The 26,815-nt window shown below is 38.4% G+C and overlaps 1 protein-coding gene across 7 annotated transcripts in view; it reads right to left on the bottom strand.

Moving 5' to 3' along the window:
• The window catches only part of LOC105473906 (GRB10 interacting GYF protein 2), a 164,072-nt gene that overhangs the window by 94,990 nt on the left and 42,267 nt on the right, over window positions 1-26,815 (bottom strand). For all 7 annotated transcript variants that reach the window (XM_071073568.1, XM_071073566.1, XM_071073567.1 and 4 more), the window contains 5 exons: window positions 16,676-16,805; window positions 15,344-15,439; window positions 7,859-7,970; window positions 3,599-3,710; window positions 2,751-2,791 (listed from right to left, as the gene is read on the bottom strand). In XM_071073568.1, the coding sequence (XP_070929669.1) occupies window positions 2,751-2,791; window positions 3,599-3,710; window positions 7,859-7,970; window positions 15,344-15,439; window positions 16,676-16,805 (491 nt within the window). The remainder of the gene's footprint in view (window positions 1-2,750; window positions 2,792-3,598; window positions 3,711-7,858; window positions 7,971-15,343; window positions 15,440-16,675; window positions 16,806-26,815) is intronic.

The raw sequence follows: 26,815 nt of genomic DNA, 5'->3' as shown, positions 1-26,815 counted from the left end.
TTTTCATTTCTGCTGTTAAAACTCCCCATTTGATTACATTTGGTCTCTTGATTCACCTTGATTCTGATCCCATGTCCCTACTGTTCCACTCCATAGCTATCCCTTACAATATTTAATGATTAGAAAATCTGATCAGCACACCACAATATCCTCTAAAGAAATATTTTACACCCAGCACATAAGTGGGAATTCAGTATTTGTTGAATGAATGAGTTCATATGCTCTTATTTACAGTAATCCCGCCTTATCCACAGTTTTGCTTTACAGTTTCAGTTAACTACGGTCAATCGTGATCCAAAAATATTACAGTACTTTGAGAAAGAGAGAGAGACTACATTCACATAACTTTTTTTTTTTTTTTTTGGAGACAGAGTCTTGCTTTGTCAGCCATGCTGGAGTGCAGTGGCACAATTTCAGCTCACTGCAGCCTCCACCTCCCGGGTTCAAGCGACTCCCCTGCCTCAGCCTCCCTCAGTAGCTGGGATTACAGGTGCTCACCACCACGCCTGGCTAATTTTTTTTGTATTTTTAGTAGAGTCAGGGTTTCACCATGTTGGCCAACCTGGTCTCAAACTCCTGATCTCAAGTGATCCGCCCACCTCAGCCTCCCAAAGTTCTGGGACTACAGGTGTGAGCCACTGTGCCTGGCCTCACATAACTTTTATTACAGTATATTATAATTGTTCTATTTTATTAGTTATTACTGTTAATCTCTTACTGTGCCCAATTTATAAATTAAACTTTATCATAGGTATATATGTACAGAAAAACTGTATTTATGGGATTCAGTACTATCTGTGGTTTCAGGTATCCACTGGGGGTCTTGAAATGTATCTCCCACAAATAAAGTGGGAGAACTACTATAATCCTAAAAATTCTGTAAGGCATTATCACTCATTTTATTACAAGACTAATGAGATCTGAGAGTTTAGAATAACCATGATCTTCTGATTCCAAATCCTGTACTCTTTAAACTACTGCTCATCCCCTCTACATATTCATGGCAAAAGTACTGAATCAGACAAGGATGGGAGCACAGGTCTTGACAAGCACCCCATGATTATGTTAACCCAATAGTCTACAAAATGGTTAAAGCTAACAATAAACTATCCACCTAGTCTGTTCCAAATTTCTTCATGCTATACACCTTTAATTTTTTTTTTTTTTGGACAGGATTTCACTCTGCCACCTGGCCTACAGAGTGCAATGGTGTGATCACGGCTCATTGCAGCCTCAACCTCTTGGACTCAAGCTATCCTCTCATCCCATGATGGCCTCCCAAGCAGCTGGGACTACAGGCACACACCACCATGCATGTCTAATTTTTGTACTTTTTTGTAGAGACAGGGTTTCACCAGGTAGCCCAGGCTGTCCAGCCATGGCCTCCCAAAGCACTGGGATAAAGGCATGAGCTACCACACTGGGCCTTAATGGTTTTCATTAATGTAAATACAACTATGTATTCCCAGTGCCACATTCATAAATGAGAAATTTTAATTACTAATATCTTTAAGTTTTTAACAGAAACAGTGATACAAAGCTGTTATAATTACTTAGTTTTTAAAACAATCTGCAAATCAGTCTGTGAATGGTATTTACATATTTAACATACGTTTACAAGAAATATTTACCACTGCCCGGGCACGGTGGCTCATGCCTGTAATCCCAGCATTTTGGGAGGATGAGGCGGGTGGATCGTGAGGTCAGGAGTTCAAGACCAGCCTGGCCAATACAGTGAAACCCCATCTCTACTAAAAATACAAAAATTAGCCAGGTGTGGTGGCACGCACCTGTAGTCCCAACTACACGGGAGGCTGAGGCAGGAGAACCACTTGAACCCGGGAGGCAGAGGCTGCAGTGAGCCAAGATCACACCATTGCACTCCAACCTGGGCGACAGAGTCTCCAGCCTTTGAGACTCTGCTCCAAAAACAAAACAAAAGAAAACAAAAAAACCACAAACAAGAAATGATTACCATTATCAGTTATAATCATGCTCTGGAGAACTTTTTTAGCACTTGCAGGATTTGGAACTTGTAATGATAATTTTCATAGTACCAATTCATGGTACTACGAATTGGCATTATTTTCTCTCAGATGTTAACACCTACTGGTAGTTTGTAAGGCAGTACCTTTAATCAGTTAGGTAGCTCATCTTAACAGTATAAATTCTTTAAATATAAATTACATATTTAAATACAAATTTAAATATAAATTATGATTAATTCATCATAAACAATGAAATCCTGTTCCTTTATTATGTTCCTCTTCAGTGGCTACCTTAACTGTAATTTATCTGAGTTAATTTTTTTTGTTCTCATCACAAGAAAAAAAAAAAAAGGACTATACAGCAAAAAGTCCAGATGAATAAATTAGTAAATTAAGAACATTCATAGTTTTGGCCTTTGTTCTCTGATACAAAAGCAAAGATTTTAGCATTTGCCCATTTCTTCTCATCTGTGAGATGCTATCGACACTAGAAAAAGAGTTAGTAGATTGTTTCCTAACTTGAGTCTTCAGTTCACAAACTGGCCTTAATAAAGAATACATGCCTTGCAAAGAACACACAGACCAAGTAAGTCAAGTAAATCCTAATGGCTGTATTCATCTCTGGTTTCATGCAGCAGAGACTTCAAATAACCATGGAAGTTTAAATGCAGGAAATGCTGCAGCCCCATCTACTGGAGAGGTGCAGGTAACTGAGTCCATTTTTAATAAATTTATCCTTATGTGTGTAGGTAAGAACCTTACCTACATCTTTTCGTCCTGGTTTTTCAAAACGTCTGTCACCCCTGGAAAAGAAAAAATAAGTTTCAAACAAAGTCTCACAGTGATATAGATTTCCTATTTGTGACACTCACTTTCCCACTTTTCTAAAAGCATTTCCTCTTCAAATTACAAAACAAATAAATACATAGTTATTGCCTAATATTTGGAAAATACAGAAAAGGACAAAGATAAAAAGAAAAATACCTATCCCCTCACCTACCAAAAGCTGTTTCTATTGACCCAAAATATTATTTTTTTATTAGATACATAGTATACAGTTTTAGATACTGCTCTTAGAATATCTTTTCCCACATCATTAAATATTTTCAAAAATACCTCTAATGCTCATATAATATCCTACTTTGTGGATATACAACTATATAAGGGCAATATCAATATGTTTGGCTTATTTCCAATTATTTTATATTATAAATATCATCACAGTGAACATTCTTGTACATGCATCTTTGTGCAATTGCTCCCAATCATCTTGATAGACTTCATATAAAGTCATAAACAATACAGAGAGAAGATACTTTTACTAATACCAACAAACAATAACATGACAATTTGGTATTTGCTATCAAATACCAAATCAAATTAACTATGCTGGCATTCATATATTAACCTATCCATCTAGAATCCTTCTTCCTTTAAATAAGAATCATTTAAAAATTTCTAACGTACAACTTGATATTCAATACTTAAGAGCATTTTTTAAAATGAAACCCTTTAACTGTACAAAAACATTTCTCCCCACAGAAAGCACAAAATAAGTGATTTTTATATGCCAAGAAATTTTTATGCCAATATGTGGATCCTTTAGTTACCTTTCCTCCCAGCTCTGCGATCTATGCATTTCTCTGCCACCTCCTCGACCAAAAACACCCTCTACTTCATCAAAACTTCTTTGGTAGAAACCACATTCACCTCTGCCTCTACCTGAAAACAAGAAAACAGAAAAAAATGATAGATGTCAACATGTGGCACACATTCACCACTATAAATTAGCATGTAAAGTTCTCTCTATACAAGGCAGGACATCTACATTTAAATATTGAAGGAGGCCTGATGATCTTGACTTGTGACACCAACAATGGCATTGAAGTAGGTAGACCACAAGAGGCTGAAAAAAACAAGTTAAAAAACTAAAGTAATATAATGTAATAGACCCAGTCCTGAACAAGAAAGTATAAAGTTATTTAACAAAAAGTTGAAAAGTGAAATTCTAAGAAGTTCAATAAAACACTACCGTAGATTAAATTTTTTACTGTTTTATTTTCATAAAAATGGAAGAAATCTTGGTTTAGAGAGTTTAAGACGACAGGGGCTAAAGTTAAAAAGTCAAGCATAAAAGTTAAAATAATTTATCTAATCCCAGAAAAAGGATAACTTAATAGATCAATTCTAAAACCATCAAATCTCATGAACGCCATACAGGGTATATTCCACAGTAACCAAAGGTACAGTTTACCCAAATCTTGAGATTAAAAAGAAATGTATCAGGACTAAACTTGAACAAACAAAGCTGGTAGAGTGTGTGGGTACAAGGATTTAGAGGTTCTCTCGGGTGGTTCAAGCGTAAACTGGCCTTTACTGAAGGCAATTTGGTCAGATCTATTGACATTTGACTCAACAATTCTACTTAGGATTTATCCTAATAGAAATAGTTGTACAAAAATGCAAATATATATGTATGAAGATGTTCACTGTAATTTAAAAAAAACTAGAAATCTAATCAATAAAGGACGAGCTATATAAATTCTGATAAAACGATACAGTAGAACACAATGATGCCACAGTGGATTAAGTACCAACATTATCCTGTTCAAGAACAAGAACATACTGAAGAACAATGCATATAAAAATTACCCCATTTATATAAATGATATAGCTGCACCATTAGGGTCAGGAAGGTTATATATCCAATTGTTAGGTCTGGAGGCAGAAGACCATATGCACTTTCAGCTTTTTAGGTTTATACTTTATGTACAGTTTTCCCAACAAACATTTGTATTCAATACACAGGTGAGAAAATGAGAGGAGGGGAGGAGGGGTGGGGGGGTCTAAGGATGTATTTATAACCAGGTGAAATCTTAGCCATCATCCTTAGCTCAATTTTTCTCACAGTGCACAATGACCCAAAGAAAAATGATGATGGATCTTGATGAATGCATCCCAAAGCTAAATATAATTGAGCTAACTACTTCAAATATCCAGGCAGTATTTTATTTCTTGTTTGTAATTTATTAAGAATTAACTCAGAATACAGTTGTACTTTTATATGGCTATATTATGAAATATCAAAATAATGCACCAAATTATTTTGTGGGTAATCTTAGAAACAATGGATACCCTCTTGACTAGTGCAAGTATCCACTTCTTCATTTGTCAAATGGAAGTGAGAAGCACGGTGGAACTATAATAATCTTAAAGTTACCCTTCCACTTGTGTCAACTTCACTTAAAGTCAACTCACAGTTTAAGTACTTCTCCCCTTCAGAAAATGTATACACTGTATTTAAGATCCTAAAATAATGTAATACAAATTGTCATATAACACCTGTCCTCTACAGGAAGATTTACGGATGGGGACAAAAGTCTCCTCGCCTTTTAGAGAAAGCCATTTTCTCAGGAAGGCCATTACACTTGTATCACCTTGAAGAAAATGTTTTATTCCAGAAACACACAAATATAAAAAATAGCCCCCAGCTTACCAGAAAAACAAGCAAAACACATATAAAATATTTTCTCACTTGTGACTAGCACTGACACTGGCCCTGCTAATGATACTAAAACTTTATGGTGGGACATATTACAACGATCAGGTTCTAAAGGTTTCCAACTTGAAAAAATTTTATTCTTCTATAGAATGGTTCCCATATATGAATAAGGAAGTAAATATAACATGATGAACCTATCGTAAAACTCAATAAAGAACTGTTCTACTGAGAGTTCACCCTATTCTTTTTGGGAATTCAAACACACTTCCTTTTAATAATGATGAAGACAAGGGTTGAGAGTTGTGTCAATCCGCTTTATTTTTAAACAACCTAACCAAATAAAATAAGATGACAGTTTCATGTTGTTCTTACCACCTATTTAAGTTTATTTAAATTTTACTAGTACATGATATTTAGCAGTCTGGAAATCAGTCAATTTCCACATCAAAGTTTCCGAAAGTTGCAAACAGCCAAGATAATCATCTAATGTTAGCTCTGTCTATACAAAGAAAAACCACAATAATCATTATTTAACCAGCAAGTTAAAATTAGGTAATGAGTAGAAAACACAATACCACAGATTATAATTACAACCTTGTTTTAGAAAATGAGCTACTGAGATCATTAAAAAGAATGATCTCAACAGGTGGTTGACATAATGTTAAAAGTACTTTTCACACCAACTCAGTTCAGTCACTTGACTAGTTTCATGCCATTCTTCAACATCAGTATGTAAAAAAAAGTCACGACTTCTTACATATGTCACAACATCTATCTTTTTTAACACAGCCTGATTAAATTCTGAATGTAATAAGCCTTCTATCATATGTGATAACCCTTCATTTCAAAGAGACCAAAAAGCAAGGAGAAATTCAATCATTCACTTGTTTCTCGATTAAGTAATTGGGGGGGAGGGTGCTGTTTAGAGATTGGTTGGTATTTGCAGCACACAAAGTCGGTGTTATTCACACTTCTTCATCAAGACGATCTCTCCCTGGCTCACCCTGAAAAGCACTGGAGGCAAAGTTGCCCAAGTACAACCTCTCCTTGCCACCAACCCACAGCGGAAAAACACAGGAAATGCCCAAGTAGCAGGCCAGAGCCATAAGTGGTCAGTCCCAACTCGAAACCACCACCATGCCACCAAGATGCATGGATCTCAAATTCTGGACCAATGGAACCTAACTCAGTATATGAATCTGAATTGCCTGTGGAGCTTTTGAAGCATACACATGCCTAGATCCCACCACCCAAAATTTTGTTGCACAGGTATTTCCTGTAAGTTTTACAGATTAGTCTAACCTCTCCTCAGGTTTAAAAAAAAAAAAAACACTCTCTAAAGATGGACAAATAAAGCCAGTAGGAAAAAACACAACTAGGTAATAGTTGCTAGTAAAACAAGTGGAGAGTTTGAATCAGACACTTCACACCTGGATTCCCACATTCTGAGTGGACTACTAAAAGAAACTTCTTCCCAGGAATGCACAATTGAATGCATTTTCTAGAAAGACTGTAGATAAATTACTCTATTTATAAAGAATTTAAATATTCTATACTCATGATCATGCCAATCTTGGTGGCACAATATGCAGAGAAAATGGTCTCACTCATTGCAGACATCCAATTCTTCCATTTCTAAAGCGTCTCTTAGAGAAAATTACAAGGTGTATTTAGACCACTGTTATGATTTAGTCAAAGTAAGGGCAAAATGATTAAGCAAATATTTATATTACAAATATTAAGAATGTCCTCATACAGGAGAATATCAGCAAACCCAAAATAGGGGGCAGATATCAAAGAAACGAGTAATATCAAAATAAGAACTATTTTTCCAAGACATAAATCTGTAAAACTATAGGTTAAATAAATGAATGTGGCAGAATTATCTTTTGTTCTACCCCTAAAGGACCTAGTCCTGATGAGGCGGTTTTTGTTAAAGCCCCTCTCTGGCTGGAGAAGCTCTTGGCACACGCCCCTCACACAGAAACTGTCACAGAGGACTGCAGGTACTTCAGTGCTGCTTCCATAGTTAAGTCACTTCAGGAAGCGTTGGCTCCCAAAGTATAAGGCTCCCTGGGGATGAGGAACATGGAACATGGATGAGGAACATGGATTTCTCAGAGTGAATTGGGACTGTCTAGACTCCCTCATGTTCAAATCTGTACAGCTAGAATTATACTCCTCTGTTGCAAATCAGGGATTATAGAGGAGATACCTTAAAAAAATGGTTCTGAATATAAATGTTCAGGCCATTTAGTATGCAGTTAATGTCAAAGAACAGTTTTTATCAAATCAGGCATTAAAATATTTTAAAAGTAAGTTCTCTATCCTCCTCCTCCATTATTACTTTTTTCACATGAAAGCTCACCTCGCCCTCTTGAAGAACTTCGACCTCTAGGAGCCCCCACCACTGTTCCTCCTCCTCCTCGTCCTGTCAATCGCAGGACAGCAGCACTATTTACAGACATGGAAAAGTTTCTCTGCCAAAAAAAAAAAAAGAGAGAAAGAGAAAAAGGAAAAAAAGAAAGAAAAAAATGGATGAAACAGATAAAACTACATGTTGCTTCTCCCCACATTCCCACTGCATCTATAAAATGGCATCTAATTTTAACTACTAGCAATGGAAAACCATAACTGCACAACATACGAGATGATCCAAAACTTGACTTTACCTGATAATTGCAAATTAACATTTCAGATCAACAAAATTGACAACCAGTGTCTTACACTATGCTAGGTTTGATGAGGAAACAAGCAAACAAACTAAATGCTCTATGTATGCAGAAGTAGATAGGGAAAATACACAACAGAATAAATACAGAAAATTTTACAAAAGAGATCTAGTTTGAAAGGGTCCTGTAAGCCTTTAACTGGTGAAAGGTGAAAATGAAAGGGAGTTACCAAAAGGTCTGATGCGAGGATAACACATTCTGCACATCAATGTGAATTAGCAACTCCAAGTAGTATTCAATAGAATGACAGGAATCAGAAGTGACTGGGAAAGAGCCAAGGATCTAAATAAGACCAACCATCTAAATAACACATTAATGGGAAGATGAAGGGAATACTTAATAAATTAAAGTAAAACCCAATCACTCAGTTATTAACCTGCATTTGCACTTCAGCCAATCTGGAACAGGATCAAGTACAAAGAGATAGTGAGTGCACCTTTGGTATGTCTGTAGCCAAGGGTTCTCCTGGCAGAAAGAAAACCTTAGGCTTAAGAGTTGAGGTAAAAGGCCAAGCACGGTGGCTCATGCCTGTAATCTCAGCACTTTGGGAGGCTAAGTCGGGTGGATCATGAGGTCAGGAGTTCGAGACTAGCCTGGCCAAGATGGTAAAACCCTGTCTCTACTGAAAATACAAAAATTAGCCGCGCACGTTGGCGGGCGCCTGTAATTCCAGTTACTTGGGAGGCTGAGGCAGGAGAATTGCTTGAACCCGGGAGGCGGAGGTTGCAGTGAGCCGAGATCACGCCACTGCACTCTAGCCTGGGTGACAGAGCAAGACTCTGTCTCAAAAAAAAAAAAAAAAAGAAAGAAGTAAGGTAAAAAAGAATCTTGCAATTCAACTAATATTTTAGTCCAAACTGGTTTCCACTGACTTTCTATTTTGATTCAAAATCAACTGAAATATAATGTCTATATCACCTTCTTTTGAAGAAGTCAACACCTAATTGCTAAAAAAAAAAAAAAAAAAAAAACTTCTACTTTCATTATTTAATTTGTTGTAATAAATAGGTCATTTTCTCCTAGCTGCTTTTTTCAGAATATTCACAACAATTTGTTCAATAAGTTTTAGGAACTTTATCAGTGTAAATAAGATTTTTTTTTCAGTTCATAGGTATATAATTATATAATCAAGTAACTTCAAAACTAAAGACTTAAGATATAATTGACAACCAAAAATAAGAGAAAGACACCAAACTCAAAAATTATATTTCTATTGCAAACTATAATAAAATGTACTTAATAAAAAAGAAAGCTGATTGAAACATACATATTAACTTACCTTTTAGAACAGAGTCAGCAGTGGGGTACTGAATAATGTCTCTGGGTATTATTATAATTAAACAACAGTATGAAGTCCCAAAATCCAGATTAATATACTCTAATATTGAAATAATGGTGGTCAGAGCTAACTGCATTATGTATGCTAGGATCCCATGCAGTTGAACACCTATTAACCAAATTATCACATATATAAAACCCAAATGCACCCATTTGTACACGTGGGGACAAACTCATATATTTTCTTTTTTTTTTTTTTGAGACGGAGTCTCACGCTGTTGCCCAGGCTGGAGTGCAGTGGCGCGATCTCAGCTCACTGCAAGCTCCGCCTCCTGGGTTCACGCCATTCTCCTGCCTCAGCCTCCTGAGTAGCTGGGACTACAGGCGCCCGCCACCGCGCCCGGCTAATTTTTTGTATTTTTTGTAGAGACGGGGTTTCACTGTGGTCTCGATCTCCTGACCTTGTGATCCGCCCGCCTCGGCCTCCAAAAGTGCTGGGATTACAGGCTTGAGCCACCGCGCCCGGCCTCAAACTCATGTATTTTCACAAACACCATACATTGCTGATGAAAGTATAAACTAGTATAATCTCTCTAGAAGGCAATTTCTAAAAATTATTTACATGTCCATCCCCTTCGACACAATTCTACTTCTTACCCAAGTAAAAACTAACATAAATAGAAAGATCATTAACTACAGTACTGTTTATAAAGGCAAAATATGGAAGCCATCTACGTATTAGCCAATCCTAATTTAAAAATCATGGTCTTCCACATGTAAAATTCCGTACTGCTGATTAAAAAAAAAAAAAAAAGAAAGAAAGAAACAATTCTTTCTCGCTTTGTCATCCAGGCTGGAGTGCAGTGGCACGATCTCAGCTCACTGCAACCTTCCCCTCCCAGGTTCAAGCGATTCTCCTGGCTCAAGAGTAGCTGGGACTACAGGTGCATGCCACCATGCCCGGCTAATTTTTTCTATTTTTAGTATAAATGGGGTTTCATCACGTTGGCCAGGATGGTCTCGATCTCCTGACTTTGTGATCTGCCCACCTTGGCCTCCCAAAGTGCTGGGATTACAGGCGTGAGCCACTGTGCCCAGCCACAACTCTATTTCTTAGGCAGAACTGTATGATAACAAAAACTGCAATGTCCCGTCAACCTAATATACAGGGATATGGAGCATACTTGTAATTAGGAACACGGAGAGGCCAAACTCCCTGGGACTGAATTCTGGCCCCTAAACTCACTCAACTTCTCTGTGCCTCATTTTCCTCATCTATATAATGTAGATAGGTATATTTTTATTTACCTCACGGGTCACTGCAAGCACTCAACACATTAAATGTTAAGTGCTTACAACAGTGTCTAATACATACTAAAAGCTAAGTAAGTATGTCATGACCTCTTAGACGCTTAGCTTAAAACTGTAAAGTGCCAGGCACGGTGGCTCACACCTGTAATCCCAGCACTTTGGGAGGTCAAGGCAGGCGGATCACTTGAGGCCAGGAGTTCAAGACCAGCATGGCCAACATGGCAAAACCCCATCTCCACTAAAATTACAAAAAATAGCCGAGGATGGTGGCACACGCCTGTAATCCCATCACCTTGGGAGGCCAAGGCAGGTGGATCACTTGAGGTCAGGAGTTCGGGGCCATCCTGGCCAACATGGCAAAACTCCATCTCTACTAAAAATACAAAAATTAGCCGGGCGTGGTGGCGGGTGTCTGTAATTCCAGCTACTCGGGAGGCTGAGGCAGAAGAACTACGTGAACCCAAGAAGTGGAGGCTGCAGTGAGCCGAGATCACACCACTGCACTCTAGCCTGGGCAACAGAGTGACACTCCGTCTCAAAAAATAAATAAATAAACAAACAAACAAATAAATAAATAAATAGAAGCTGTCAAGTATAGAACTGTGTGCATAGCATGCTACCATTTGTGTGTGTGTGTGTGTGTGTGTATGTGTGTGTGTGTGAAGCAGTGTTTAAGGGAAATACAGATAGTTGCAGACACCGTAAGCACCCCTGGAAGGGAATACAAGAAAATGGAAATAGTGGTTATTTCTGAGGAAGAGTAATAGGTGGCAGAGTTTGGGTGAGTCACAGACTTGCTTTTCATTTTGTGCTTTCTGAATTTTGTTATGTATACATACAAGTATTATCTATTCAAGAATGAATAAATAAAGTAATTTCTTTGATGTCAAATAAATAAAATACACCAGTCTTGTAACAGTTACCTAAATTGCAGGAGTAATGCATTTTCTTCCTCAGTATATTTGATACATAGATACATGGAGGGAGAAGGAGAATGAGTATGTCAGTATAATGAGTATGTTAGTATATTCAGTTAACTTCAGGAAAAAGACATGCAGCAAGAAGCCTGCTTTAAGTTATTAAAGTATTTACCTCCCTAGGAGTACCAAAAGAAAAAGTACACAAAACTCTAGTCTAGGAAGATCTAGTCAATACTAATCTCTGAAGGGGTACCTGATCATTCAAAGGACAAACATCAAATTTTTGATGACTTTTTTGCCATCTTTAAGCACTGTCCTACTCCAACATATTTGGTAAATGATGAAGGCTACCAAATATGCATCAGGAAATCCCAAACGATGCATTTTTAAATGCCTTCAAAACGGACCTGATGATCTTCTGTGGCTACAGTGAAAACCTCCCAATCCTTGCATCAAGATGCTGTGATCACAGAATACAGACCTTAAGATAAACATTTCCATCATAAGAACAAAATTAAACACACTCCTTTAGTCGCTCTAGAACTAATTTTGGTGTATAGGTGTAGTGTATATCGAATTTTATTCTTCTCTGAATTGTTAACCAACTATTACTGGTCAGCTGCAGTTAACCAACAGATTCCAAGCAACATCTGCAAAATAATTTTTGATTTTCCAAGTGATTTCTGTACTTACTACACACTAATTTCTTTAAAATGTTACAAGATGTTTCTGGGTAATTCAATTATTCATTCTGTTGAATAAAAGTCTACCTCATTTTGGTAACTAGTAGCAGCATGTCCTTCTCCCTCTTCTGACACATTTAGTCTCTAAGACATCTAGGAAATCATTTAAAGAAACATAAAAGGAAATTTTAAAAAATAATATGTAAATAGCTAAAAATTAAAAGAATAATCACAAAAGAATAAAACTGGTATAAGCAGCTCGTAAAATTAGCTTTTGTATTTAAAATCATAATGTGGCCGGGCATGGTGGCTCACGCCTGTAATCCCAGGACTTTGGGAGGCCAAGGCAGGAGGATTCACTTGAGTTCAGGAAGTTTGAGACCAGCCTGACCAACATGATGAAACCCTGTCTCTACTAAAAATACAAAAATTAGCCAGGCGTGTTGGTATATGCCTGTAATCCCAGCTACTCGGGACGCTGAAGCACAAGAATCCCTTGAATCCAGGAGGGAGATGTTGCAGTGAGCCAAGACTGTGATACTGCACTACAGCCTGAGTGACTGAGCAAGACTCAGTCTCAAAAAGAAAAAGAAATAAATAAAATCATAAATGCAATTTTGACATTTAGAAAACTTACTGGGCACAGCTATGGTCAATGACCTTAAAATATGAGGAGCCAGACCAGGCATGGTGGCTCATGCCTATAAGCCCAGCACTTTGAGAGGTTGAGGCAGGAGAATCGCTTGAGGCCAGGAGTTTAACACCAGCCTAGATAACAAGAGCGAGACCTGTCTCTACAAAAAACGAAATTAGCCAAATGTGGCGGCATGCACCTGTACTCCCTGCTATGCAGGAGGCTGAGGCAGGAAAATCCCTTGAGCCCAGAAGTTCAAGCTTGCAGTGAGCTATGATCATGCCACTGTACTCCAGCCTGTGTGACAGACTGAGACCCTCACTTTACTCCAGCCTGGATGACAGAGAAAGACCCTATCTCAAAAAGTAAAATCTAAATAAGTAAACAAAACACACACACACACACAGAGCTCATATAAATAGCATAAACCAACAAGAAAAAGATGAATATCCCAAAAGAAAAATTGGCAAAGGTACGAAAAATATTAAAAGAAATATAAATGATGAATAAACATCTGAAAAACAACTGTTTACTGCTACAGGCAAAGAAATGCAAACAAAAACGATGGAAAAAAATTTTTCCAAAACTGCAGGGAAGTCTTTGAATAAAAATACTTGACGTTGGAAGTACAGAACTGCACCACTTGTATTAAAAGGAGGAAAATATATTTCCATATTTACTCAGAAAAATACATAAGAAATGGCCAACACTCGCTGCCTTTGGGAAAGGCGGCAGCTGGCATGGAAAGGATTACAATATTAGTTGAATTGCAGGATTCTTTTTTACCCTAATCCCTAAGGCTCAGTTTTTACCCCTCTGCCAGGAAGACCTTTGGCTACAGCCATGTCCGAGGTGCATTTTCCTGTGTATCACACTTCTGCATTTTTGTACCAAGTGTAAAGGACATATGCCAACATTTTCTTTTTTTTTTTAAATGGAGTCTCGCTCTGTTGCCCAGGCTGGAGTGCAGTGATGCAATCTCGGCTCACTGCAACCTCTGTCTTTCGAGTTCAAGTGATTCTCCTGCCTCAGCCTCCCAAGTAGCTGGGATTACGTCCATGTGTCACCATGCTCTGCTAATTTTTTTGTTTTTAGTAGAGACAGGGTTTCACCACATTGGCCAGGCTGGTCTCGAACTCCTGACCTCAGGTGATCTGCCCACCTCGGCCTCCCAAAGTGCTGGGATTATAGGTGTGAGTCATGCGTCTGGCCCCAACATTTTTATAGTTCAAAATATTTCATAGTTTAAAACCTTCTTGAAAAATTCTCTTTCAAATGCCCAGGATTTTAATATTTCATAGAGTATTTGAAAAGATTTTTATTACCTCTTGCTTTAGCTTTTCCTAAGAGTCAAACAGATATATTTTTGGCTCCCTGGACTCTCTTCTTCCCATATGGATGCCCATAAAGTAACATTCAAGCTTTCCAACAAGGCTTATTTTTCCATTTTTCTACATTCCTCCTAAGTTCCTTAAAATCAGAAACTCTTTTATTTTCTTTGCACAGGACAAGGTATACTATAAACAGGAACAACACTAAATTCACTACTTTCCAGCCCACAAGTTTTACTTTCTCACATCACTCTCTCTCTCTCTCTCACACACACACACACACACACACAAAGTGGTGATAGAAGAGTTTTGAATGCATTTTGAGCTGAAGATCTACATTTTTCCCTTAGTGGTAAAATGCACTGGTAAGAATTCAAGTTGGCAATTACTTCTGAACATCTGTTTATTTGCAAAGATGATTTCCTCCCCTCTCCGCAAATCACTCTTCCTCTACTTAAGTTTTTTTTTTTTTTGAGACAGAGTCTCGCTCTGTTGCCCAGGCTGGAGTGCAGTGGCGCGATCTCGGCTCACTGCAAGCTCCACCTCCCAGGTTCACGCCATTCTCCTGTCTCAGCCTCCTGAGTAGCTGGGACTACAGGCACCTGCCACCACACCCGGCTAATTTTTTGTATTTTTTAATAGAGACAGGGTTTCACCGTGTTAGCCAGGATGGTCTTGATCTCCTGACCTTGTGATCTGACCACCTCGGCCTCCAAAAGTGCTACTTAAGTTTTAAACAATGGTTCCCAATGTCCTTAAGGATCTACAAACGTTTCCAAATAATACTCAACAGCTAGATACTACAGCAAAATCTAGTCAACTAATAAGCATCAACATACCAATAGAAGAAAGCAGACCTATGAGGATGCAGGATAATCCTTAGCGCATAAATAGTAACTTCCTATTTTCATGCCTTAGCAGGAAAAGAATAAGGGTTTGCTGGGGCTCAGAGCTAATTACAAACCTGTTCTTCTTCTGTAAAGGGTACCAGAGCCAATGGCGGAAGGGGTTCCTCCTGGAGGATAGGCAGAAATTCTTTATCCAGAAGGTCTGAAGGTATCTGTAGGACCAAACACATGATCATGAGATTAATGCTATTCCTGCAATAAGAAGAAATACAAGAAGATAAATCCAAGAAAAAATACTCTTCTGTTTATTGTTATTACAAATACAGATTAAAGCTTATTCAGCCATAATTGACTTCTACAGTCCTTACACATTTTGAGAGAGTCAATATTAAAAACCCCAGTCAATACTCCCCAGCTTTCTCAAGTGATTGCCACTTTTGGATTTAGCACTAACTCTGCTATTCCAGAGCACAAAGTAGAGGAATAAAAGTCTCTACATTTAATGCAAAGCAGAAGATGATAAGGAGAGTTTTATAAGCAATTGTATGTGTCCTTAGCAACCACCATTAAAATGTGAAATTCTAGATCACTGAAAAACAAAGTATACTGGAGGTGGGGCATTGTGGCTCAAGCCTGTAATCCCAGCACTTTTGGAGGCCAAGGCAGGCAGATCACTTGAGGGCAGAAGTTGGAGACCAGCCTGGCCAACATGGTGAAACCTCATCTCTACTAAAAATACAAAAAAAATTAGCCAAGTGTGATAACGCATGTTTATAATCCCAGCTACACAGGAGGCTGAGGCACAAGAATCACCTGAACCTGGGTTGCAGAGGTTGCAGTGAGACGATATCACACCTCTGCACTCCAGCCTGGGTGACTGAGCAAGACTCTGTCTCAAAAAAAAAAAGCATATTGGGAAAAAATACAAAATATTATTTCTTACTAGTCACTCAGTGAGTAAGATAAAAGTCATAATAAAAGTATACTTTACACTGTTTCAGTTTTGATCTAAGTGACACAAATGTAGTGTTACACTTTAAGGTTTTCTCTCCACCAAAAATTTTATATAGTCAAAGGTGCTCCTCCTCTTAACTGGAAAGTAGGATAAGAGGTACAATAAAGAGAAAGGAAAAATTCTTCATTTCTTAGCCACTGAACTAGGATACAAATAGACTTGAAAGGGGGGTTAAGAGGAAGTTAGCTAGAGAAGGCAGTAAGTGCTGACTACTCTCCTGTTTCCATGAAGCTGCCTAAAATATAGTGTGTGATAACACTCAGAAGACCCTCTGTTAACCATTGCAGGCTTCAAAGCAGGGAAACAGTAAGGTGGAAAGAAAAAGCATGGGTCAATACATTAGTAAAATAAATCAATTTTCATGTATCAATACATCATGGTATATATCCCAAAGTCTCATTCATAATTTTGAACTCTTTTCCTACTTCCTTACCTTGTTGTCTTTAAGGAAAAGTGCTAACATCTCTTCTCTGCCATAACGATAATCTGCTAATTTATACTTCGGCAATGCTGGAGAAAGAGGAGGGGATGTAATACTCCCACCACTGGACAGAGCTCGGAGCCTAGAATAGAAAAGACAAAGAATATGTCAAATGTTCTGGCGCTACAGACTTTTTATACTATACACTGTTAAAAAAAATCATTTTAGTTCTTTAGAAAAGCAAAAAGAAATCCTACTATCTCAAAGTATCAGACTAGCTTTATAACAATCTTAGTGTGTCATGGCACACTAAGAGGGCAGTTTATTGAGAGATAACTAGACAACCATGTGGCAATTCCTCAACTTAAAAGGCATCATGGCTGTGTCCCCCAGAAGCTTAGAGAATGAAAAAGGGACACATTTTTCCAAATTTTAAAAAGCACATATGATTAAAACAAAAGTGAGATACTACCTTACCCTCACTAGATTCATAAAACTTAATAAGTCTGATAATACCAGGTATTGGTAAGGATGTAAAACAATGGAAACTTTCAAGTAGTGTTTATGGTATTATAAACTGAAACAATCACTTCGAAGAATGATTTGATAATAGTTATTTAATTACCTATTTGGCAATTTGATAATGGCTAAAATATTTAATAAAGTATGCTATACAAAACAAAAATCAAAACACAGCCTATAGTAATAATTTTTATATATAATGCATAAATCTGCAAGTAGGTTTATACTGTTTCAAGACATACAAACTGCAGCAAAAGCATAGAAACAAACATGAAATTGACAAATACAACATTGAGAATAAGGTTATATCCACAAAAGATAAGACTATAAAGGCAGCCTTAATTGTACCTGCAATGTTTAATTTTTGCAGCTTGCCAATGAATACACAGGTGTTTATCACAATTTATATTTTTATATGCCTGAAACATTTCACAATGTTTTTAATAAAAGCAATTAATGGTCAGTGTAGAGAATCTGAAAATGCAGTAAAGTACAAAGAGAAAGTGAAAACTACATTTACTGCTAAGAAGACAAAAAATATACTCCAAACTGATAACAAAAGTTGCCTCTAAAGAACAGAACTTGGGGAAAAGGGACTATTTTAATTTTAAAATAATGTATTTTTATGGGGAAAAAGACAGGGAAGAAAACTTCAGCAAAAAACGGCAAGTAAGATTCTACTGTAGCACTGTGTCAGACAGCAAGTAGAAAAACTAACATCAGGAGTAGCTGGTATCAAAGGTTAAAGGGACCAAGCTACTTTAATTCTCGTTTAGATGGAGGGAAAATTCAACAAAAGCATCGAAATATGTGCCCCAAATTGCTAAGATTTATTCACAAAACAAAAAAGGGAACAATCTATTAAACTATGACACATTAAATATTAATATGAAGGCCAAGTAAAGCACAGTAAATATGTGCACATTAAAAATAGCGTATGCATAGTAAACAGTAAAATGTGTTTACAAGAAGAAAGTAATATTTAAAGAAAAAATATGCATTAGTAAAGTGAGACTGTTGGGGTCAAATTTTTTTTTTTTTTTTACTGATTATGGAAAATTTTTGTATTTTCATAAATGCACCAAGAAGCAGATGACAAGCTCCCGTGTACCAATCACTCAGTCCCAAAACCAACAATCCATGGCGAATCCTGCTTTTTCCACCACCTTATCTAAGCTTCCTTTGATATTATTTTGAGGAAAAGTTTTGGCTTAGCATTCCATACACAAATATTTAAGAATGTTATTTCTCAAAGAATTTGTTTTTCCCCACAGTGTCTCACTCTGTCACCTAGACTTGAGTGCAGTGGTACGATCATAACTCACTGCAACCTTGACCTCCTAAGCTCAAGGGATTCCCCCACCTTAGCCTCCTGAGCAACTAGGACTACAGGCGCATATCACTATGCCCAGCTACTTTTTGTATTTCCTGTAGAGACAGGGTCTCACTATATTGTCCAACTGGGCCTCAAGCAATCCTCCCACCTTGGCCTCCCAAAGTGCTGAGATTACAGGCACGAGCCACCATGCCTGACCCAAAACATTTTTTTAAAGTCTGGGTTTTGCTGATTTTATCCATGATATAATTAAACGTTTTTCTGTCTTTTGCATTTCATGTAAATTGGTGACTGGGTATAGAGATTTTGAGATTTTCATTAATTTGGGTTCTTTTTTGGCAATACTTCGTATGTAGGGGTATATTATTCCATCAAGAGGCACACATTGTGATGACGTGTTTGTGATACTTGCAGTAACTGATGATCAATGCTTGGTTCCCTAAGTTCACTAAGGTTGTAAGTGATTATATTCTTTCATTCCTCCCTTATATATTAGTTGGAATACTTCTGCAAAAAGAAATTTTCCTCTTATACTACTTGGTCTAGTTACCGAATGATACTGCTTAATACAAGAAAGGAGGGAAAAAGCCTTAAGTCTTATTTGTTTTCAAAATAATGACTAGGTTCACTTGCACAACAGTCCAACAGTGTCCAACAGTAACAATATATTTCAATCCACAGCAATTATTAACAGTGTTTCAATTGTCTCATCTTTGAAAAGTGGGAGACTCTTCAGGTTGGCTCCTGGGTCCTTTTGACATGACCCTAGCAGTCTTTAACAGCTTCTTTTCTATCTGGTATGTCAGAACGTTCCAGGATCATCTTGTATTTTTCTTGCCTCTGACCTGAAATCAATCATTTCCAGGGGGTCTGGATTCGCTTTCATTTATAGAAATACCACAACCTGGGTTCTGGGAGTGCTCATTGCTACTCTTTGTTTCCTTTCCAAATATTCGTGGGCTTGGAGGTCATTTAGTTCAACCCCCACAAAACAGGTTAAACAACCAGGTAAGAAAACAACATACCCACAAAGGAGTGGTCCAATCACTCCTTTCAAGAAGAAAGGCACTACTCCAGTACCTTCCAAGAAACTGCTTTCTATTAGATTCCTGTAAAGTTGGGCTCTTTACTAAAGAAGTAGAATTAACATCCACTGAACACTGAAGCTGAAAATTTTACATAGGAACTAGCTCATTTAATCTAATTTAACCTTCACAACAACCCAAATGTAACAGATAAAAATAAAGCTGAAGGGTTAAACAACTAGTCCACAGTCACAGGCAGCAGAACAAAGATTCAAACTGAGGTTTTTATTACTAAAAAGACCACAATTGACCGGCTGCAGGTTAGCTCACACCCGTAATCCCAACACTTGGGAAGCTAAGGAGGGTGGATTACTTCAGTACAAGAGTTCAAGACCACCTTGGCAACATGATGAAACCCCACCTTGACTAAAAATACAAAAATTAGCCGAGTATGGTGGCTCATGCCTGTGGTCCCAGTTACTCAGGAGGCTGAGGTGGGAGGACTGCTTGAGCCTGGGAGGTCAACGCTGCAGTGAACAGCCACTGCACTCCAGCCTAGGTGACCATGCAAGACCCTGTCTCAAAAAAAAAAAAAAAAAAAAACCACAATCTTTACAACAATTAGGTCTCAAAATTCTATTTAAAATAGCCACAGTTTAAAATATACATATATTTTATTAGAAATTGTTTTAAAATATCTTCCTTAACACCAAACCAATGTTTCCCAACAGTTTCTACCAGAGGAGTACACATCTAAGCACTCTTTCAAATGAAAATCATTCTGGTATTGGCAAATAATCACCTTTACTCCTCAAAGACTCCTTCCCATGACCTAATATTCCTAATTTCTTCAATTGCTGCTCACAATAAAATTTCAAATGTATTCACCACCCTGTCCCTTCCAATGTATCACCAATGGTTTTCCAATGTCCAAGACTAAACATTTCTTATAGTCACCAGATCTATTAAGAGTAACACAGGCCAGGTGCAGTGGCTCATGCTTGTAATACCAGCACTTTGGGAGGTCGAGGCGGGTGGATTACTTGAGGTCAGGAGTTCAAGACCAGCCTGGTCAACATAGTGAAATCCCATCTCTACTAAAAATACAAAATAAGCCAGGTGTGGTGGCACATGCCTATAGTCCCAGCTACTCGGGAGGTTGAGGCACAAGAATTGCTTGAACCCAGGAGGCAGAGGTTGCAGTGACCCGAGACTGTGCCACTGCACTCCAGCCTTGGCAACAGGGCGAGACTTCATCTCAAAAAAAAAAAAAAAAAAAAAGAGTAACACAAAGGCCGGGCATGGTGATTCATACCTGTAAATCCCAGCACTTTGGGAGGCCAAGGTGGGAAGATCACTTGAGACCAGGAGTTTGAGACCAGTCTAGGCAACACAGTGAGATCCTGTCTCTCCAAAAATCAAAAAATTAGCAGAGCATGGTGATGCATGCCTGTAGTCCCAGCTATTTGGAAGGCTAAGGTGGGAAGATCACTTGAGCCTCAGGAGGTAGAGGCTGCAGTGAGCCATGATCGCAACACTGCACTCTATCCTGGGTGAGAGTGAGACTCTATCTACAAAAAATAAAAAATACAAAAATAACATAATAACACAATCAGAGATTTCCTTCAGGTGCTATAAAAAGAAACTGAGGCAAACTGGCAGTAACTCAAACTAAAAGACAGTTGCCTGAATTAGGATAATGGCTGTACTATGATTCAACAATTGACAAATTCAATTCCAAGTCCCTCTTCACCTACAGATACTTAGAAAAGCTAAAACATATTTGTGTAATATTCTTCACTAAAAATCCACCTAAGAACTCATGAACACAAAGAAGGGAATGACAGACACTGGGGTCTACTTGGGGAGTGGAAGGCAGGAGGAGGGAGAGGAGCAGGAAAAACTACTGGTTACTAGGCATAACACTTGGATGATGAAATAAATCTGTGCAACAAACCCCCATGACACAAGTTTACCTACACAACCTTCACATGTACCCCCGAACCTAAAAGTTAAAAAAATCCATATATGATCTTTATCTCCTCCATACAACCCTATCTTCTACAAATTTAACCCCTATGTGCTTTCTTCTGTCTCTAAACATATCTCTTCATTTGTTTAAAACTTTTGATGCAACATCTCCCTTCTAGCTATGCACTGTTCATCTTTCCTCTTCATCCAGAAACATCTCTACTTCCTCGCTTCTTAGTCACTTCAAAACGCAGCATGCCTGGCTTCTCCTGCCACTCCACTAGCTCCTGCACTGCTCATCAACAACCTCAACACTGCCAAATTCACAGGAAAATTTTCAGTCCTCATCGCCTTCATCCTTCTGGCCTATAATGAGATCTGTTTAACAAAGGAGGCCCTGTTCTACCATGGGTAGTAAATAAGTGGCAGCAGCAGGCCCGTCAAATCCCCATGATACTCCCAAAATCTTCGCTTGGTAAGTGGTGTCCAAAATCCAAACTTCAGCTTATGAAAGCAATTTGGATAGTCAATCAATAGTGTGACGGTATGGGAGTCAAAAGGCACCTCTATGTAAGCTTGTGATTCTCAAGTCCAGCTGTGACCTCTCCTATAGTCAGGCTTTCATACACAACCATGTAAAGCCCATCAGGTTCAATATGCCCAAAACCCTAACCCTACTCATCAATTTATTCATCCAACCCCTTCACTGCCCATATTCTCAAACACAGTTAAGGATATCCCAATTTAATCAGCCACTGGATTAAAAATCTGCGATTCATACTTTACTCCTCACCTTCTACCATCTCTCATACCCAACTACCACATCCTACTAGTTTTAAATTCTCCATCTCTCAAGTCTTCCCCTGATCCAACTAACCTAATTTTTATTCACACACTTTTATTTCCCGCCTGGACTGCTGCAAAAGCATCCTAAACGATTTTACTAGTCTTACTCCCCTACGTTATTAAGAATTATTTATTTCTTTTTTTCTCTTTTTTTTTTTTTTTTTGAGACAGAGGCTCACTCTGTTACCCAGGCTGGAGCACAGTGCACTCCAATCTCGGCTCACTGCTACCTCTGCCTCCCAGGTTCAAGCAATTCTCCTGCTTCAGCCTCCTGAGTAGTTGGGATTACAGGCACACACCACCACACCTGGCTAATTTTTTTTATTTTTAGTAGAGACGAGGTTTCACCATACTGGTCAGGCTGGTCTCGAACTCCTGACCTCAGGTGATCCACCCGCCTCAGCCTCCCAAAGTGTTGGGATTACAGGGGTGAGCCACTGCGCCCAGCCCCAATTCTTTTTTCACTGGCATACAATGACCAATAAAATTCAAGTCTTGTTAACACAGAAGGTTGCCTCCAAGCTCCTATCTCCCACACTTCACATAACAAAGGTAAACATTATGCATCATGAAGTTCCTCTCTTAAATCAGTTCCTTGCCTTATCTTCACATGCGTCCTTTCTGCTAGCAGGAATATTCTTCCTAATCACCAACAGGATAGAGAGAGGTGCTGGGAAGAAGAGAGGTTAAGTGGAAGGAGAAAGGAAGAATGAGGATAGAGAGCTGGAAGAAGAGTCAGGGGGAAGGGAGGGAAAAAGAGAATTTGAGATCCTCAAGGCCTTGCTAAACACAAGTTCCTGTACAGCCTTCATGAAACTAAGAGGCTAGTGGAAGAAAATAATAAAGTCATATAAGTGGACATACAGATATTGAAGAGATTTTAGAGAATTCTTGTTCTAATTTACATTTTAAGATTACTCTGGCTGCTGTGAGGAAAACAAATAGAAGACAAATAAAAATGGAAGCCAGGAGCCAGACACAGTGGCTCACGCCTGTAATCCCAACACTTTGGGAAGCCGAGGAGGACAGATCACTTGAGGTCAGGAGTTCAAGACCAGCCTGGCCAATATGGTAAAGCCCCATCCCTACTAAAAAATACAAATATTAGCTAGGCATGGTGGTACATGCCTGTAGTCCCAGCTACTGAGGAGCCTGAAGCAGAAGAATCGCTTGAACTCAGGAGGCAGAGGTTGCAGTGAGCCGAGATCACACCACCGCAGCCTGGGCGACACAGTGAGATTCCATCTCCCCCAGCAAAAAAAAAAAAAAAAGCCAGGAAACATCAGTAGGCCACTGGTGCAAAATTTGTTAGAGATGGTGGCAACTTTCACTAAGGTGATAGCAACAGAGATTCAGAGAAATGAACAGATTCCAGAGATACTGTAGAGATAAAACTGACGTGATGTTGTGACAGACTGGATATAGGAACAGAGAAGTAAAACGAATTATCAAAGATAACTCTGAGACTGCTAGCTTGAGCAAATGGGCACATATGGTATTAAGATGAAATACATATAAAGGCAAAACTAACGAGATCAGTTTTGGAAAATATGGAGTATGAGATGCTTGTAAGAAATCTAAGTGGAAAAATCAAATAGGCAGCTGAATATCCTGTGCTTGCATTATAATTCCTTTACAGCATTACGACATAGTGAAATTATTTAGTGTCAGCTTCCCCATTAAATTCAAAACTAGTTACTGTGTATTTTCATCCTTATTGCCTTAGCACCTAACCCAAGACATAAAACAGAGCAAGCATTTGATAAAATGTTTTCTGAACAAATATTCTCTTCCAAAATATAACCCTCAAAAACATCTAATTTACTACTCCTTCAGTTCACATAGAAATATTTTACCCTGTCTGAAAACTGGAAATATTAACACATCTCATCCTCCAGAATGTCTCATTTTTCACATAATCCCACAATTATCGACAGTAAGCTAGCAATCTCAGGTTTGCATTCTCTTACCCGCCCCCCATAAGACCCTAATGGCTTCATTCAACATTCATTTATTAACTAAATTAGTTAACTAAATATTAATGCCAATGTCCAGTACACTAAGCTCAACAATGGGCTTACCAAAAGAGAGAAATACAGTGCGTTTCTTAATGGAATTAGCTCTTCTTGAGCAAGGCGCAAATACATATACAGGTACATCACAAGGCCATAACTATTTTAACAAATGTATAAATAAAATACTTTGGGGAAGAAAACAAGTACTTCCCTCATCCTTGCAAGGAAAAACCTGGGAAAACTTCCTTAAGACCAAGATGATGAGACAGAGGAAACTCCCAAAGGAGCTTTCTTGGCTCCTTCCAAGAAAGCCAGATAATGTCTATAATTATTCTCCCTATAATAAAGTCCTTATCTAGACTTATCCGGGTAGGTTTTTGTTGTTGTTGTTTTGTTTTTTGTTTGTTTTTTGTTTCTAAACATGGGTTCTCACTATGTTGCCCAGGTTAGTCTCAAACGCCTAGGCCCAAGTCATCCTCCAGCCTCAGACTCCTCAGTAGCTGGGACTACAGGTGCACGCCACCACACTCGACTTGAATAGATTTTTGATGCTCAAAAGTGTTTTAAATCACCAAATATTTGTTCGTTTGTTACAGACAGAGTCTCGCTTTGTCAGCCAGGCTGGAGTGTAGTGACATGATCTCAGCTCACTGTAACCTCCACCTACCAAGTTCAAGTAATTCTCCTGCCTCAGACTCTCCAGTAGCTGGGATTACAGGCGCACACCACTGTGCCCAGCTCATTTTTGTAATTTCTTTTTTTTAGCAGAGATGGGGTTTCACCATGTTGGTCAGGCTGGTCTCAAACTCTTCACCTCAAGTGATCCACCCCCCTCGGCCTCCCAAAGTGCTGGGATTACAGGCATGTGCCACCGCGCCCAGCCTAAATATTTTTTTTAAAATATTTTGAAGATACATTTGCAAACAGGATACAAACCAAAACGTTAGCAAAGCTACTCTGGGTGGTAGGATTAGGGTCCTACCTAGATCTTTCCCTTTGTTGGTCTTTTTGTTTTCCTTTCCTTTTTGGGAGGCAGGGTCTTGCTCTATCACCCAGGCTGGAGTGCAGCGGCACAAACATGGCAGCCTCGATCTCCCAGGCTCAAATGATCCTCCCACTTCAGCCTTCCAAGTAGCTGACACCAAACATATGCACCACCAAGCCCAGCTAATTTTTTTTTTATTTTTTTGTAGAGAAGGGTGTCTCACTGTGTTGCCAAGGCTTGTCTGGAACTATTGGGCTCAAAGTGATCCTCGTGCCTCTGCCTCCCAAAGTGCTGGGAGCTGGGGGCCAGCCACCATGCCTAACCCTTTTCTTTTCTCTTTTTTTTTTTTGGAGAAGGAGTTTTGCTTTTGTTGCCCAGGCTTGTTGTCCAGACTGGAGTGCAATGGCACGATTTAAGCTCACTGCCAACTTCCACCTCCCAGATTCAAATGATTTTCCTGTCTCAGACTCTTGAGTAGCTAGAATTATAGGCACACATCACCACACCCAGCTAACTTTGTATTTTTAGTAGAGATGGGGTTTCATCATGTTGGCCAGGCTGGTCTCAAACTCCTGACCTCCAGTGATCTGCCCACCTCAGTCTCCCAAAATGCTGGGATTACAGGCGTGAGCCACCACGCCCAGCCCATGCCTAACCCTTTTCTTTTTCTTCTTGTATTGTTTCCACCAGATTTTCTGGAATAAGTGTGTTTATTTTGTTAATGAAACTAACAACAAAAAACTCTAAAAGACCTAAATCTAAGGAATTTAGCACCACAAAAATTATCAAGTCGGTGCTTAGTGTTTTGTCAAGAGCAAACACACAGATGATAATTCAATTCATACAATCCTTCTAGTGGTCAAACTGTCCATATATCATCCAAAGTCTTAAAAATAAAACGTTTGATTTAATAATTCCACTTCCAAGAAATTAATCCAAATAAAATGATCAGTGATAAAAACAAAATTGTTCAAGGGTATACATACATATCATTTACAAGAGCAAAACATTAAAAACAACTTTACTTTCCAACAATTCATCCATTTAATAAATATTTATTCAGTAGCTATGTGCCAGGCACTGGAGATACAGCAGTTAACAAACTGTACAAAAATCTATATCAAAGTACCTGCCCTCAATGGAGCTCACAGTCTAGTGGGGGTTGAAAGATAGGATATAAATAACAAAATGAATGTATAAAATATTTGGCATGTTACATTTTGATATAAAAACATGACAAAAAATTAAGCAAGGAAGGGAGTAAAGGGTGGAGAGTTATACAGATTGTCAGGAAAGGTCTAAGGTGGTAGCATTTGAGGAAAGGCTTAAAGACACTATTGCTTTATATCTAGAAAGGATATACTTGGCATTGAATGTATCATACCCTTTTAAACTGCTCTGATGATAACGTAATATATTTTTTTATTCTATGTAGAAAAATAATCTAAGACC

Source organism: Macaca nemestrina, chromosome 11 (genome assembly GCF_043159975.1).
Source record: "Macaca nemestrina isolate mMacNem1 chromosome 11, mMacNem.hap1, whole genome shotgun sequence".
Lineage (NCBI taxonomy): Eukaryota > Metazoa > Chordata > Mammalia > Primates > Cercopithecidae > Macaca > Macaca nemestrina.
The sequence above is the reverse complement of the archived record's forward strand: the minus strand, read 5'-3'. Positions and strand labels throughout refer to the sequence as shown.